At 46.3% G+C, this 17,336-nt stretch overlaps 1 protein-coding gene across 3 annotated transcripts in view; it reads right to left on the bottom strand.

Moving 5' to 3' along the window:
- The window catches only part of nfia (nuclear factor I/A), a 181,255-nt gene that overhangs the window by 111,258 nt on the left and 52,661 nt on the right, over positions 1 to 17,336 (bottom strand). For 2 of the 3 annotated variants that reach the window (XM_030726874.1, XM_030726875.1), the window contains exon 2: positions 3,285 to 3,813. In XM_030726874.1, the coding sequence (XP_030582734.1) occupies positions 3,285 to 3,813 (529 nt within the window). Of the gene's footprint in view, positions 1 to 3,284; positions 3,814 to 13,033; positions 13,844 to 17,336 lie in introns of those variants that run through there. The other variant, XM_030726876.1, reaches the window with a different exon arrangement.

The raw sequence follows: 17,336 nt of genomic DNA, 5'->3' as shown, positions 1-17,336 counted from the left end.
AAAAATGAATCCAATAATGAATCCAGCCTGTTACTGCAACGATGCAACAGAAGCTTCCCAGATTGTGCTAAACGGAAGATAACGAGAGCGAGCGAAGGCATCGTCCTCGTCAGGCTTTTACAGCCGAGGTGAGCGCGGTTACGCCAAAAACGGAAGCAGGCGTAACAGATCCAGCTTTCTGGGTCCAAAACCTGAAAACGTCAGAGACTGCAGTCGCAGTGCATTACCCAAATATGCAGGGGGGGTAAAGACAGCGACACTGCATGCAGGGATGCTTTCAAACCCATTCAAGCTGAATTTAATCTAAGTTAAGATACATGAACCCGTCTTAAAGGCCTTTATTACATTATTTAAGACATTTTAAGACTGCAGCAAACAAAGATTCAGACTTTGGGACCTTCAGGCAGTGAAAACAGCAGAAAAACGAGCTGGTGAGACCACAGACGGGGCTTCCTGTCACAAAGAGCAGCAGCTGAACGGTGAAGGTGAAGTTCAGCTGGACGTCAGCACTCGTCTCTTTGAAGTTTCTGCTGCTCAGCACTCACAGGATTAAAAAGTAAATGGTTGGGAGCACGCAGCGGTTTCTATGGGCAACACTGTTGGTCTTTACGCCCCCACCCCGAGTCTGTGTTACGGAGATGAATTTAATTACCGACTCGGGCTGCCCTGACAGACCCCACCCCCGGCCCCATGAACTCTGAGGTCATCCCGCCTTCACGCAGCTTTTAATCAACACCGTCGCTCCAGAAAAGCTCGGCTGCCTTAAATAAGAGGCCGGACGAAACCTGATCCTGCTGCAGCGAGGGGGGGTGCTTCAGCCCTCCTCACCTCATTCAAGGGATTCAAGGTCCTCACGTCTCTGTGTGGTAAAGGTTTTTCAAAATAAAAGCTAAATTTAGCTATTTCTGAAGAGCTGCCACCACAAATGATCCCCCTCTGTGTTTGTGACGGCAGCGAGCGGCCGCTCCGCTCAAACAAAAACCTCACTGAGGGTTTCCTGCTCGCTGCCAAGAATCAGAGTTTTTCCCCTCAAAATAAAACCGCGAGCGAGGCAGCGACCACAGCCACCTCCGGACTGAAGGAGGCTCAGTGTGAACCTGCACAGCTGATTACTGAGCGCACAGTGGAAACACACACAGACGAGGCCGGAGAGGCGATGTGGACGGAGACGCGCAGAATGGGAGCTCTCTCTGGGCTCACAGAGGCTTTAGTCTGAGAGAGGAAATGATTGTAATTAAGCTTCAGGGATGGAGATCTTTCCAGAAGGCTCGGCTCGGGCTGTTTTTGCACGATGACGGATCACAGCTAAGATTTTACCTCCACAAACAGGACTGAGGCAAAACCTGCAAAAAAACCCCAAAAAACTGTTTCTACCTCAAATTGATTTTTAATCCTCAAAATCAAAGTAAAAGGGGAGTAAAGCATTTATCCAGTCACAACTTTATCTGGAATTTTTCAGGAAATCAGTGTCTGTAAGAGAAGAGGCGCCGTGAAGCTCTTCTGATGTCTCCTCATGTTTAAGGTTTTAAACTTGACTTTTTTCCTCGTCTTAGGAACTCTGTCCACGCTGAGGATCATGCTGTTGGTCTGAAGTTCAAACTGTTTCCCATCTACTGATTCCAACATAAAGACTGAACTTTGAAATTCAACAAAAGTTTTACTGAATTAACAAATCGAAAGTCTTCTCATTGGAAACTGTTGTTTTCGTTCAGGCTCTGAGGCCGAGGTTTGGAAATCAATCCGGTGCTGGAGGAATCTGAAAGTGGACCTGGTGGATAAATCTGCTCATCTATCTGGAAATTGTCCTCGTTTTCCAAGAAAACTCAGAAGCTCCAACAAACTTAGAACGAGCTCGGTGCCAAGTATTCAAACTGGCTGCCAAACAGCTCCTCTGCGTGCCTCTGCCACCGCTCGCTGCTGCTCTCCAGAATATTCCAGCCAGCCAAATTATTTTCCCGTGGACTCAGTCGGAAATCGGTGAACGTGCTGAGCAATCGCTCCGGAGATAATTGTGGTTTTTTTGTGCCAGCTTCACCCCAAAAACACACCGAGCTGCTCACGGCAGCGTTTCTGTTTCTTCCTCAGACTGCTGCTTTAGTGACGAAAAGACGACTGTCTGTGGCAGATAACGCATCTGTCTGCTTTAAAACTGAGAGGAAGGTGGATTTTCATCCCCAGACAAACGGAGGAAATTCTATCAGCTCACAACAAAAGAATCTCATATTTAAACCTCTCAGGAATGCAAACAGAGCAGATGCCATCCTGCAAACTGCGCCCGAAGCACAAACTATAATATGTCTGCTTTAAAGGCTAGAAACCTCTGAGGTGCTCATAGTTTTTGGTCGTGTTACCAAGCGAAATGGAAAATGGACGTCCTGACATTGGTTATCACTGTGAAAGGGCCTGTTTTAATCCTAAACTAAGATCTTTTGTCTAAGAACAATGGTGCCACACAGGAGACAAACCACAGAGGTTTACACATCACCGGCACACTGGCCACGCCTGATGCTGCACATCTGCAAGCCACTTAGAAACCCTGACTTAGTGTGGGTTCACGTGGTGTTGGAATAATAGGAAACATGAATATCCAACTGGGGAAATCCAAACATATGCCACCTCAAGTTGAAACAACTAACACAACATTAATGTTACAGGAAACCCACCATCCTGTTTGGCTCCATCACGTTTGTCCATATAAAGGGACTCAAGGATGAGGTAACTACTTGTATAACATGCACTCAGCTCCCTTCTCCTTAATGTCAAAATTTTCCAGAATAAATTCATATACTTTGTGTAAACTGGTCTCACTTCCACACTGGCGTCTCAGTCTTTGTTTAAATGTCCACTAAAGGAAAACCACTGCAGTAAAGCTGTGTGAGGTTTCAGCAGCTAAACTCAGAGCGGAGGCCGCAGACCGACAAGACATGAATATCAGGGCCAATCTGGCCCTGATATTCATGTCTTTGAGGGAACCAGTGGCCCCACCAACTGTACCTCTCGAACCCTTGAATGCACGGTCGTGACACTGCCGCAAAAATACCAAACATGTTCTCAGAGGAAGCCAGGATCGAGACTTGGTTTTTAGTAAACCTAAAAGGACCTCCAGGAAGAAAACTGTCATGAAGCTGGAAGCTAAATTCCTTCAGTGATCCGCCCAAAGAAAAGCCAGCAGGACCGTCTATTGGTCATTTTCTTGCAGCTGAACAGCATCATCACACGTTCACGTTCATGCAGCTCAACTTCTCATCACACAGACACACCAGCAGCAGAGAGGTGGGGCTTACCTGTGTGCACGAAGTAGGCCAGGTAGAGATCCAGCTCCTTGACTGAAACTCCAATGTGATGCGGCTGCACGCACAGGCTGGGGTTCGAACACTGAGGAGACTTTACCAGCCTCTCCCCGTCAGTACTTTCGAGGGGAATCCCTTTGAATAAAATCACCATGACCAGGTCCAGCCTCCACACTTTGTCCGCCTGGCGCAGGCAGTCGATCCTCCTCATCTTGCCCTTCTGGTCAGGGTTGGACAGCACGCAGCACGGCGCCTTCTTCCCCGTCACCGTCAGCACGAAATCCTCCCTGAACTCGGGTCGGATGTCCTTGCGCAGTTTGGCCAGGAGGCGTGACGCCCACTTCTGTTTGACCTCGGGCTTCTCGCTGAGCAGCTCGTCCTTCACGGCGCGCTCCTCCTCCTTGGACATGCGCTTCTCGTGCTTCTTGAAGTACTTCCTCTTGCGGGCCTGCAGGTTGAACCATGTGTAGGCGAAGGCCCGGACGTGGGGCAGCAGGGCTTCAATGAAAGGATGGAATTCATCCTGAGGGACAGAGACAGGTGAGAAGGTCAATCTAAAGTTAAAATCTTAAACGGAAGGTTAGAAGGTTATCATCATTATTCCAGCAACGCATATGTTTGATACCTCGCCTTCATCAGGTTGAGGTCTGAGCTCTGACTGATCATGTGACCAACATGCCGTCATTATAAATAATCACATGAAGCACTTCCTCCACACATTACACTTAAACATTATAAGAAACATGATGATTGTACGAATGAAGCACCAGTTAACGAACATGTCACAGATTAATTGAAGCATTTTGTGTCGTGTTTGGGTGATTATTAAAAAAACGCAGCATCGGATGGTTTGAAGTACTTCACAGTAACGTTAAGAATAATAAGAAATGTGCAGGTGTCTGCTGGTTCGAAACAGGAAATTAACTTTCTTTTGTTTTAAAAATGAACGTATTCATATCGTATTCAAGGTTCCCCTTCAGCTGGTTTGAATTGGAAAAACTATTTTATTCCAAAGTGTCACAGAAAGCGGGAATGGTGGCTCAATCTTTCAGTTTAACAAAGGTACTCTAAATGCATCAATTTAGATCATTTTTCAAAATAAAATAAAATCAGCCCCACATATTTATGTAAACTGCCACAGCCTGCAGCCAAAATCATTAATGCAGGTTGTAATGTAGTGTGTGTGTGTGTGTGTGTGTGTGTGTGTGTGTGTGTGTGTGTGTGTGTGTGTGTGTGTTGGGGAGGTAAATTTTAAAAACTTGAAATAATAACGCGAATATAAAGTATAAGAATATAAATATTCCCCCAAATACTTTTAATTTGCTACTTTTAGATGAACATAAGATGAAAATACAAAAGGAAAGAAAGTAGGAAATAAAGAAGGAAAAAAAAGAAATAAGGACATTGAAAGTAGTGAAAGAAAGCGAAGAACAGGGGAGCAGGGATATATATATATATATATATATATATATATATATATATAAAATAAAGGAAAAGGAAGATAATTAAACAAAGATGGAAACTGGGGTGTGAGAAAGCACAGGAATACAGAAGGAAATAAGAAATACAGTAAGAGGTCAAACTGGAAGGAAATAAGAACAATAAGCAGGAGAGGAGGAGTCTGAAAAATGACTGTTTGAAAAAAAGGTAAAAATCAAACAGGAGGAAGGACAGAGACCGGGCTACGACTTCGTGTCTGCAGCCGAGTTCAGACTGCAGCCTTTAATTTATCGTCTCGCTCTGTGGCACGAGAAACCAAAACACATCAACCAACCAAAAACTCAGCAAACACACGGCCCGCCGAGAGGCCGACCGCGGGCAGCTGAGCCGAGGGAAGCAGCGCCGCGCTCCCATTGCACCGTGAGGAGGATTACAGCTGCATTAAAGGTGCATTATGTGGCTTTTGGCTGCTGAGAGCGCTGCTGTTAATAGGGTGGGAATATGGTTAGATGGCATGTTGTGGATTAGACCCAATTTGGGGTTGGTTACACCTGCTCTGCTCCTCCCTCCTTCCTCCCCTCTAACCACCACATCACCAGGTTTCTCCAGGCCGGGCCAAACTGCTGCAAACCACAGCTCACACACACGAGGCGGGAGGAGGAGAAACAAACACAGCAGCCACAGTTTTCAGGGATTAAAGCTGCACTGCGCATAAAGCTGAGCGCAGAATATGTGGCTGAAATCTTCTCCCAATTTGCTGAGACAATAAAAACAAGAAAGTCTCCAAAAACTCAGAGACCACTAACACAGTTAGGACTAATCCAGGCTCATTTTGGCATTAGCAGCTCAGGGCTGTGAGGACCAGACATGGCCCTAAAGCCACCACACACGTGCCCACGGAGGTGACCCTGTGGCCGAGTCGTCATCACCTTTAGAAAAGGCCAAATGTGGCTTTATTTGAGCAGCAGCACTCGAGCTGTTGATTTTTATCAAAGATTATTTTTAGACAGTTCAATTCACTTCTTCTGAGTTTCTTCATCATTTAAACCTCGGGATGGTTTCAAATTTCAGCAGGTGAAATATCAAAGCTTCGGTCCACATAATGAAAGGACCTCGATGGACGCTCACTGTCAGAAAGGTTCTGTTTTCTAAACCATCCACCAGGTGTCCAGTGACCTGGATCATGATTGGCTCACATCTACCCTTCACAGGGATTTTTCACCAAGTGAGAAACTTTATTTGAAACAAAACACCTTCTAATTTCTGACACTATGCTTCTTTGTAAATCCAGTCTAATCCCGAGTGGTTTACTGGTGGAAGTTAAATCCACCACAGATACGATGAACCGTCCTGGCAAAAACCAGCTGAAAAGACGACTTTTCCAGACGTCTAAAAGAATGTTCAGATTCGGTTAAAAAGTGGACAGACGTCTAGAAAAAGGACGTTTCTTCCTCCTCCAACGAGCAGCAGACTCAAACCCAGCGCCTTCTTACTAACCGCTGCAGCACCGCGCCGCCCGAGCCAGAGGGATACGTTCAGTCTGTCAGCGGCTCGTAGGAATGAGCTCAGCACGCAGCTCGCACTGAGACAGAAATGAGGTTTAAAAAATGAGTGTCAGATAAAAGTAATCTGATTACTGGACATGCGGCTGTTTGACATTTGGTTACAAAACAATTGTTAAAAATCAAGCAGCTCGGTGTGATGGAGACACACCTCAACAGCCTCAACAACTGGGAACCAATCAGGTGTCAACAGGAAGTTGTAGCTGATATTAGGCTGAACTGAAGTCTTTGGAGCAAAGACTTTTCAGGGACATTTAGATCACTCCAAAGACTGACTGACCTGAGAACAGCGTCTGTGGGCGTTTTGGAAAATGCAGTAAAATGCTTTTTGTGTTGAATTTAAAATGTCACAGCACCACGAGCCGCTTTACAGCTTCGGCCATTTTTATCAGGCATCAAGCTGAGATTTAACAGCAGCCCGGGATCGCGTTTGGCTTAAACTCCACAGTATGAAACACGTTAGTTTGCTAATAATATCATGTGATATTTATTATTATTTATTTATAGAACATAAACATGCATCTCTGCATGAGCCTCTTCCTCTCAGCGACACGAGGAGCAGATTTAGGTGTGCGTGAAATAAACACGTGAAACAGTTTGAAATCAAAGTGGATGAAATTTTTAACGAGTGTCTCAAAGCAGCGGATGATGGAAAATTACTGGTATGAGGCCGTGAATGTTTTTGTTTTGCTGCTTCTTCCCTTTCTGCAGTTTTTGGGGTTTGGACGGCCGTCTGTGGCAGAGGAAAACCTGTCATTTCAGTTTGTTTCCATCTAAACACAGACGGACACAAAGCAAAACACAGAGAAACAATGAAGAGGAGGGAGGAAAAAATATCTTCCAGAGAGAAGCAGACGGACAGAAAACGTCTTCATGGAACATTTATGATTCGGATAAAACCCCTCAGAGGGTCACCGAGCTCCTCCTCCTCCTCCTCCTCCTCGGACTGAAAAAAAAACTGGCCTATTCATAGATCAAAGCAGCTCACACACATCTCGATACGTGTGAATGCCTCTGACCGAGCGGCATGCGGACGCCGACTCACAGCTGTGTGACGCTGCTCTGCAGAAACTCCAAAAACCTGCCGTGAACTTCAAATACTTCTGCTTCGTTCAGGATTATTTCTTTCAATGTGACAGACGCTCTGCAGACCAGACGCTGGTTTATAGCAACAGAGAGAAGACATGATCAAGTTCCTTCAAATATTTGGAAAGCTGTAACTATGTTCATTATTCTCCTGACGTATGTCTCATCCAAGTCTCCACCTGCAGCGTCTGCAGCTTTTTAAACTGCTTCCTGGCTCTGTTCAGACTCTCGCTTCAGCCAAAGCAAGCCTCCCTGCTCAGCAGCATCTCCAGGCGAACGTGTTGAAGCTCCTTTCTGAATAAAAAGGTGGAGAGCTGCGACTTCACTGTCAGTGAGACATAAAACCTGCATGTACACAATCACCAGTCACATCTGATAAAAACGCTTCAAAATCTTGATGACTTTGCCTCAAATAAAGCTCTGAGAAGCTTTTTTCCTGCAGGTTAAACTCAGTCCAGAGCGCTGAACTCACGCTGTGGACACAGCAAAGCAAGAAGAACAATAAGGACACGTCCTTCAACTTCACTACAACAAACAGCAGATGCATGTGCTCCATATGGACCTCCACCTCAGCTGCTGATTGGTTCTCTGGGGACAGAACAGGACAGCGGCCATGTTTCTGAACCAGGACGACAGTCTGATTGTGAACCTGGAATCTGACCCGAGTCTAACCCTTGATTCTGCTGACCTGCTCCTGGATCCCGAGTGGTGGGAAATTTTATGATTATGAATTTATTTTTAAAGTTGCTTTGCTTTGGACTCAAGCTGAAAGTTGCCAATATTTCCACTCATTCAGAGCCGTGTCCTTAAAAGGAAAAAAAGTTGGAGTACAACTGGAGTGAAAACGGTGCAACTGAAATCCATCCGTCCATCCATCCATCCATCCATCCATCCATCATCCATCCACCATCCATCCGTCCACCATCCATCCATCCATCCATCCGTCCATCATCCATCCATCCATCCATCTGTCCATCCGTCCATCATCCATCCATCCATCCATCCATCCATCCATCCATCATCCATCTTCTTCCACTCATGAACTGAGGACAGTTTTAGGATTTTTCAGGCTCCTGCTGAGCTACACCTTTTCCTGCCTGTTCTTCAACAGATCAAATGTGTAAAAAAACAAGTTTAAATAAAAAAAGGACTCAACTCCAGACAAGCTTCCTCAATGAGGAGGAAATTAGCTGTTTTTATTCTACGTGAAACCATCAGATATTCAACCAACGGCAACTCCAACACACTCCAACTTCCTGTCTGCAGCTCACAGCTCATTGGTTCCCACTGCAAACACAAACACATGAATAGATTTTTCCTAATAAGCAGGAAGAAATGCTAGATTTTTTGAGGCCTACTTTCAGCGGCGGATTAACGCCGGTGTGTGGCGTATTTGTGGTAAAGAGTGAACGTGATGTTCACGCTCGGTATCTGTCAGCGCTGAACATTTAAACATTTAAACTGGCTGAGGAGGTTTGATTTGGGGTTCAGCTGCAGGTCCGGGATTAAACATGAAAACCGAACCGGGAAGTTTTTTGGTTTTCCAGCTGGGTGTCAGAGCTGTGTTAAACCTGGAGCTCGGAGCGCTGCCTCCAAAGAGGAAACTATATCTACAGGCTGTGCATTAGAGCGCCAGCTGCACGCCTTTTTTTCATATAACACTGCTCGCCCTCCCTTGTCAGAGGCTCTGAATACAGCACATTGTTTCTTCTTGGAGACGATCCAGGCGAACGGGTTTGTCTCCAAAAGCGCCTCCAGCAGCTCAGCAGCCAACCTGCAGCCGCTTTCTGAGCCCAGCTCTCACCGCAGGACGGCCTTTTGTTTCCTCACTCAGATGTGTTTCTGTTTGCGTGCATCCTCGGGCGCTTATTAGGACGCCGAGCGGCTGCTGGACGGACGATGTGCTCACACACACACACACAAACACACACATTCCACAGTGGATCTGCAGCTCGCTGGCTCTGGATGTTCGTTGGAGCCACATACCAACATTCCTCACAGCCCAGTGCAACGTTTCAGCTTCCTGAGCCGCTCACACCGGCTCCACCGCCGCTTCCTCCACCACCTCTTCACACTCTGTCCGCCCGCCGCAAACAAAATCCCACTTAACAAGTCACTCGCTCTCAAATTCAGCCTGAAAACAGGCCGACATAATCCCTCCTGTTCTCAGGAATGTTTGCTGTCCTCAGACTGAATAATCCTGCAGCACTTCTCACAGAAGCTGATTTCCCTGAAATCTGAACTCCTGCCTGTGTGTTTTTAGGGTTTGTTAAAGGTTTAGTGGAGTCTTTCTGCTGCAAATATTTTAAGCCACAAAACAAAGAAAATTCAGACGTTCAGCTCTCACATGAATCCCGTTCTTCTGTTTTTCTGTCAGGAAAATCACAGGCAAACTGAAGCCGAGCGTCAGGACTCACCGACAGCTTCAGTGAAATTCTGACCATGTTTGGATGCATTTGATTGGTTTGTTTATTTTTATTTGAATAAGTAAAAATATTATTGAAAGATAAATAGACATGTAGCCTCTCTGCTTCATTAGTGAGCGTGTCGGTTACTCTACAGAGAGTCGTACGACAGAACAAATCCGACTCATTAAAAATCAAACTACATATTGATCTGCAGGAAATTTTTCAGCTTCTGTTAATCGTTAAATTCTCTGTTGGTCTCGTTTCTTCTCGCAGTGGCGGGAGATAATCCGGGTGGCGTTCCCGCCGTCCCCTCTCCTCTCAGCTGCGTCCTGAATCTTTTTTCTCTGTAATTTGACTTTTTGGATTTCAGCTGATTTCTGTTGGAACCGGCTCGCCGCGCTGCAGCTCTGCGCTGAATAAAAGGCCGCCTGGCTGAAGCGGCTCCCCGGGTTTCTTTCTTCATCTCTTTTTGGGGTCGTTCCCTCTTTCAGCCTTTTTTTCCCTGTGTGGAAATTGGCGTTTCTAAACCTGCGAGGGGAGTCTGAGAGCAGCGCTGAGGCTTACACGTTCCCCCTCTGCACCTTGGTGACAGATGTAATGGGCTCCAAATAACGGGCCTGTAACAACAACCCCCTGAATAACAGTCATTTAGAGGAGCAATAACGCTAATCCTCCCTCCTCCTCTCTCTGACACCCACACCGGCACACTGAGGGAATTACCGGCGTGTCGTTTGAGGGCCGCCGAGCCGCCTCTGTGAGCAGCCGGGGACGTACAGCGAGGGTCTGCACCAATCAGAGGGTTTGATCCCCCTTACCACCAACTCAAACACAGCAAAAACAGCATGTTCCCATTAAACTGTCCACACACGATGAAGGGATTAATGCTGCAAGGGGAAAAACATTCCAGTTTCAGATTTTGGGAAGCTGACTGTGCCAGGCACCTCACGAAGCAGGTTTGGGAAGTCCTGGTTTACAATCAGCTGCTCGGATCCTTTAAGTCTGTGTTCACTGAGCCGAGCTCAGCGGCACACATTAAAAAATGGTAAACGGCTCGATTTTTACATATTAAAAAATGATAAAAGGATCTGCTGCATGATTCACAGAATATCTTCCACTTTAAAAAGAGCTCTTTCTTTCATATGTTTTTATTTCTTTAAATCAGGACTGGACCTAAGCACAGATCTGCAGACTGTCCAACATTTTCTTTCAAAATCGACAAAAACACAAAAAGAAAAAAAGCAAAGAAAAGTTAAAGAGCTCCATCAACACCGATTTCATAACTATGTCAAAAACGAGCAGCCCGATAAACGTTAAGTTCAGCAGAACAATCGCTGAGTGCACCGTGAAATATTAAAATTTAATTATGCAGTAAATTAGCAAAGGATTTTATTAAAAGCGCCCCCTCGTGGCTGGCGGGCAAAAAGACACCTTGAAACAAAATTTTAACTAAAAAAAACAAAAAACAAAAAAAAAAGCAAAGAAAAATCTCCAAAAACAAATTTAAGAATCTGACTGTAAACCGAACACAGCCAAAAGTTTAATATTAAAATTAATTTTCACATTTAAATTTGGGATTTATCTGTGGCATATTTTTAGGTTGTAGGAACACACACACACACACACACTTTGCTCAACCACTGAAATATTTCCACTCTAATAAAAACAGACAAAAAAATGAATATTTAAGTCATGGGACGCAGATAAACACATACATGTTCAGACCCTAAAACATTTTTCTCTCTGAGCCTCTGAGCAGGATTTTTAAAAACCGACAGTCAGTCAGTGTCTGCTGATTATTGGTTTTACTGCCTGATAATCAGATTACAGCGTAAAGCTGCTGCTCGTACGTTCCTGCAGATTCGCCCACAAACACACCGAAGCTTCGACCACAAAACCAGAAATAAAAACATGCACAAAATATTCAGTTTAAACCAGAAAAAAGAAGCAATGAGGTGAAAGGTGAGGAGCAGGGATGGAAACATCAGCACACACTTCCTAAATTATCACACCAGATATTAATTTACAGCCACAATCAATAAATCCACTTACTGAGAAATTATTTAAACAAATTATACAGCCTCTGAAATATAATCTATACATTTATGCCTATGATTAAAAATGTGAAATATTATATTTCACATCTCCACTGGCTAAATAAAAAAAATATTTCATATAATTGAAGGAATTAAAATATTTGTGTGAGATGCTGAAATAAAAATATTTCTTCAGTAAAATCTGTGCAATTTGTTCTGTGGAAGGTTTACATTTTAATTCTTTTTTGTCAGTCTGTGTTTAATTTCTGGAGATTAGGAGCACAATTCCAACACGAGGGCGAAAAAGCTCTTAAATTCTACTTTAACCTCTGACCCTGAATGCAAACCTGCAGGAAAAACAGATTAAAAAAGGAAAACTGGATCTGACTTAAGTTTAATGTCAAACGAACCTTCAGGTTAAATTTGGGATTAAGGATCACAGAGTGCACAGAGTGCTTTAGTTTGGAGGTGTCACCTGAGGTCACCTCAGGCCTAAGGTTCCTCTGTGAGGCCCAACAACAGCAGGAAGGAAAAGAATTCTCCCTCATTTTACACAACAGAAGCAGCAAAAAGCAGGAGAGAAACCCCGCGGCTGACGAACCCTTCACCCGCAACCTGTGCGCTCATCCCGCAGCTTTCTGCTACACGTAGCCCCAAAACCAAACTGTACAGAAATAAGAGAAATTCAGAGCTTCTGCCGCACAAACACCTCGCTCTCTGAGCTGAAGTCCCGGCCTGTCCGCCACTGTTAGAAAGTTTGAAGGAAAAAAAACAGTCCAAATTCTGGCTGCGCCCGAGTCTGACCCAACCGGCGGACCACAAACACGAGAGAAGCCTCGACAAACCGAAGCCAGAGCCGCTGAGCGCTGCGCCGCAGCCCCCACTCAGGCTGGCCGGGCAGCGGCAGGCTGAGCGGGGCTGTAGCCGGGACAGAGCGCGGGGAAGCGGGCACAAGCAGTGGCTCGCACGCAGAGAGAGCGCGGGGAAAGTTCCGCCAGTGTGCGCAGAGATAGATGATTTCTTATCTACACAGAGGAAGTTTGGAGGCGCCGTCCGCCATGTGCTGCAGCGGAGAGGGGAACGGCAGCCCCGGAGTGAGAAATAGGAGCTGCGGGCTGCGCGGAGAAGCCTCGGGAATCCATCCGGAGCCGCGTGCGCGGCGCGGACGGGCTGCAAACAAACAGTTAGAAGTGGAAAAGTTGAAGCGCACTCACCTGTGTTAGACATAGCGGAGAATACATATCTGTCCGGTCTAATCTTAGATGTGGAAGGTGTGTGTGTTTATGTGAGGGGGTGCGCGTGGGGGGTGTTACTGTAACTCCAGCTCGAGTGTGTGTGCGCGTGCGTGTGTGAGAAAAAGGAAAGAAGAGAAAAAAGAAGGAGACAGAGTGAGAGGGGAGATCGCGCCCTCCTTTGACCCCTTCGCTTTCACATTTCCAACCAGGGCTGAACTTTGACCCCGCCTCGGGTTACATGGACTGTCCGGACCTGTTAGAGGCCCTCCGCCGGGGAACGCACAACTTTGAGTCCAGACACGAAGAACATCTCCAGCAACAAGAGAAAAGTCCCGTTAGAAGTGGCCAGCGCGGAGCTCCAAAACGTCCCCAAACTGCATCTCAGACCTCCGCAGAGTCGCGGCAGGAGGCGGACCTCGGCAGCATGTCTTTCCGCCCTGCGGTGCACTGTGGCCGGCGTGCGGCGGTGAAGCTCCTCGGTGCCCGGGACGGAGGGTGCGGCAGCACAGTCCCGGGAAAATAGCTGCGAGCAGGAAGGAAGAGACGCAGAACCCTCCGCTGCCAGACGGCCGCCTCGCCTCTGAAACCACCGACAGCTGCTTTCCGTTAATTTATCTCCAGCAGGAGCAGACGGGAACGCGGAGTGAGGGAAGAGAGCGCGCCTCCTCTGCGCTCCTCTGCCCAGCCTGTGAGAGCTCCGGCTCCGGGACCTCCGCTCGCTCCGCCGCCGGACTACGGGGTGTGTGTGGCCGCGTGCTGTGTGCTCTGACCCTGCAAACTGATCACTCTCTGCTTATCGATCGGGAAGAGGAGCATCGATCCTCCGCGCGCACTTTCACAACTACAAACCGCTGCGTGTGCGCGTGCGCGCACGCAGCAGAGCACCTCTGAGCTGCAGGATCCCGCCTCGCGTGAACCTGATCGGACTGTGGCTTTATTGATCACTATCGATTACTGGGACGCTTTCAGCTCTTCGGTAGAAACTTAAGGGGTCGCGTGAGGAGCGGAAAGCATTTCTTTTTGGGGGGTGGGAGGAGGGGGGGTGCCAGAGTTTAAGGAGGGAGGAGGCTCCTGCAGGAGTTTGGATCGGAACTCTGCGCCTGCAGCTGCGCAGTCCCGCTCCCTGATTTCTGCGTCTCCGGGTTCCTGCCACGCAGTGTGCAGCAGGGGCAAAACAAACAAACTAAATATTATTATTTTGACTTGTTTGGGTAAAAAAAAAAACTATAAACAGACATCAGAAACTGGTAAAAGTGTTTTTCCTCCTTGAGAGTGAATCGACAAGGAGATGCCAGGAGGAACACTGCTTAATAATAATAATAATAATAATAATAATAATAATAATAATAATAATAATATAATAATGTTATTTTGAGGAGGAGCACAAATCTGCTCAGTTCTACTTTACATAACACACTCTTATATAATGCAAGTGTAAGATCAGATATTTTGCCAATTAGCTGTAACTTATGTGACCTCTGACCCATGCTGCTCAGGCACTGAAGACAAACAGCAGGCCGGAGACATTTGTCTTAATTTATTTGAAAATATTCTAATTTTGGTTTGAGCTGGTTTTTATATGTTTTACTCCTGCAGATGTTCAGTCACTGTTTCCTGCAGCAAAAATCAGGAACAATAAATCGGCTGAATCTCCGTTTACTGCTCTCAGCATTAATCAATGCCAGTGGATGAAACACATCTGCGCATCTAGTTTGCAGCTCCGTCTGCCTGGAATCAGTTGCAAGATCACCGACACCAGTGCAATCAGTGGGTTGCTCTTTAAATGACCTGCAGGCTGTGCACGTTCCACCTGAGCAATGAGGAGGAGGATGAACTCGTAAAACTGGTGGAAACACAGAAACTGCTAACAGAATTTACTGTAACGAGCATCTGAGGACAGATGTGGTGATCTGAGGAACTACTGAGGACATTATGAGTGATAAAATATTTCAAGGAGTGTGAACATGATGCTAAAACTTCACAGTGCACAATGCTGATTTAACCTGCAGGAAGCTCACAGGTCTGAAGAAAAACCTCAGCCTAGAATCACAGGTGAGAATCGGAGTCTGTAAACGGCTTTACGGGGATGGAAGAGGAATATTAGTCTGTGGAGATCCTACAGGAGCATCTACAAAATTCAATAAAGCCTCCATAAAGCTGCAGACGCTCGGAGGGTCCCGACACGACCATCAAACCAAAGCTGAATCACCACAGAGACGCACAGACTCACTATAAACCCACATACAGCAATTCAACGAGCATCCGCTTCCACCTGTCCCCACACAGCACCTCAGGTGACCAACCTGAATGAACATAAGGAGATAGAGCCACAACAGGATGTTCTATTCCATCCATCCATCCACTAATGTTAAATAAAAACAGGATACAGAGACGGAGCTGAATGTTCTCCTCTAATAGGTCAGGAAAAAACATAATAAAAAGTCTCCAGGGGTTACTACAGGTCACAAGAACCAGCAACCCAGGTCACATTTTATAAACATCATCATCATCACAAGCAGCAGAAACCCAGATAGGAATGCGCGCGCGCACACACACACACACAGACACACAAACACGCACACACACACACACACACAGGCACACACACACACACACACACACAGTCATTTTTGACCCAACCAATCAGAGGACACCACATGACAACTGGTGCAATGTAAATGTCACAGGTAAAGAAAAAAGTCTGTCTCATGCAAAACATCACTGCTGTAATCGGTCAATCAATAAATCTGATCTGATCATCAGAGACGACGGAGGATAGAAGATTGAGATTACTCATATTACAGATTACATCTTGCACCACCATTACAGATTACCACCGTTATAAACGTGTCAGACGTAGGTGGGACACCAGAGGTGTCACATGGCTCATGAAGCTACTATTAATCAATAATAAATCAATGATTAGGCCACAAATCCAGAAAAGAACTGGAGAGTTAGTCCAGCTTGGTTCAGAGATGCTTTAGCAGCTCCGTCAGTTCAGCTGGTGCCTCTTTGTGTGTTTGGGAGGAGCACTCCCTCCCCTCCGGCCGGCGGCAGCCTCAGAGGCATGGAGCGGCGCGGCGGTGCTCCACAGACTGAAAATCAGATGTTCTGCTTCAGGTGATAACTCCTCTGATTCTTCCTCAGAGCAAACAGCTGATCTTAAACCTCTCTTACAGCAGGTCCATCAAACAGCCTCACTACCTGCTCGGGTTTTTCATTTTCTCCACTAACTGATCGCAGCAAAGCAAAATGAGATGGGCAGGTCTCCAAAGACTCTGAAAGGAACTCCATCATTGTCAGTGGACTTTAAATCTGACCCGATCAGGTGTGTGTGCACCTGAAACATCTAAAGCACTGGCCAGGAGCCGGAAACATCATCAGACATCCAGGTGTTTAATGTTGGGTCTGCAGTGCAAACTGGAGCTGTGGGGTTTGTTTTCTGTGGGTGTGGAGGCTACTTTTATAGCTGTTCCTGGAGTGTGACCCACAGGTACGACTAAGAGGCAGGATGTGTTCTCAGGCCCCATTTACACGACACCGTTTCAAAATGAAAACGGTGTCATTTTGATGCATTTACACGACAACGGAGTGAAAACGATGTGTTTCAGAAACGGGGTCCAGAGTGGAGCGTTTCAGAAACGCACCGGCTTGTGTTCTCATGTAAACGCTTGAAACCGGGAAGATTTGAAAACAAGTGACTCGCACATGCGCACTATGGTTGCGACAGCCACAGTTTTCCATGCATGCGCAAACTGATAAACAGCACTCACAGATTCACGAGTGCTTCTTGTGCTTTTCTTGTGTTTTTACCGTTTTGTAATTAAGCGTTGTGTGCACCAGCGATCCAACCTCATCGTCAGTCCACACAAAGCCTCTCACATTGGCCGTTTTGTAAATAACGAACAATAACGCGCTTCCTACTGTGTCACTCCACGCATGCGCGTCTTGCGTAAACAAACTTTGCAAAGAGAAAACCAACGCCAACTTGTGGCCTGGCATGGGAACTACATCGTTTTCATTGTTTCACGTGTCATCGTGTAAACGCGGATCGTTTCTGAAACGCTATCGTGTAAACAGAAGGCTGAAACGCATCAAAACGTTTCAGCCTTCTGAAACGGGGCCTCAGATTTGGACCGCTCTGTTTTTTAATCCAAGGATGTCTCGTACTTCACTCTGTGTTGGTAACTGAGCAGGACTGATGTGTCTCAGGCTCAGGACGCTGAAATCAGTCTCCATGTGTCAGACTCAAAGTTCAGGGAGAGGAAACACTTTCATTTCA

This window comes from Archocentrus centrarchus, chromosome 4 (genome assembly GCF_007364275.1).
Source record: "Archocentrus centrarchus isolate MPI-CPG fArcCen1 chromosome 4, fArcCen1, whole genome shotgun sequence".
Taxonomy (NCBI): domain Eukaryota; kingdom Metazoa; phylum Chordata; class Actinopteri; order Cichliformes; family Cichlidae; genus Archocentrus; species Archocentrus centrarchus.
The sequence above is the reverse complement of the archived record's forward strand: the minus strand, read 5'-3'. Positions and strand labels throughout refer to the sequence as shown.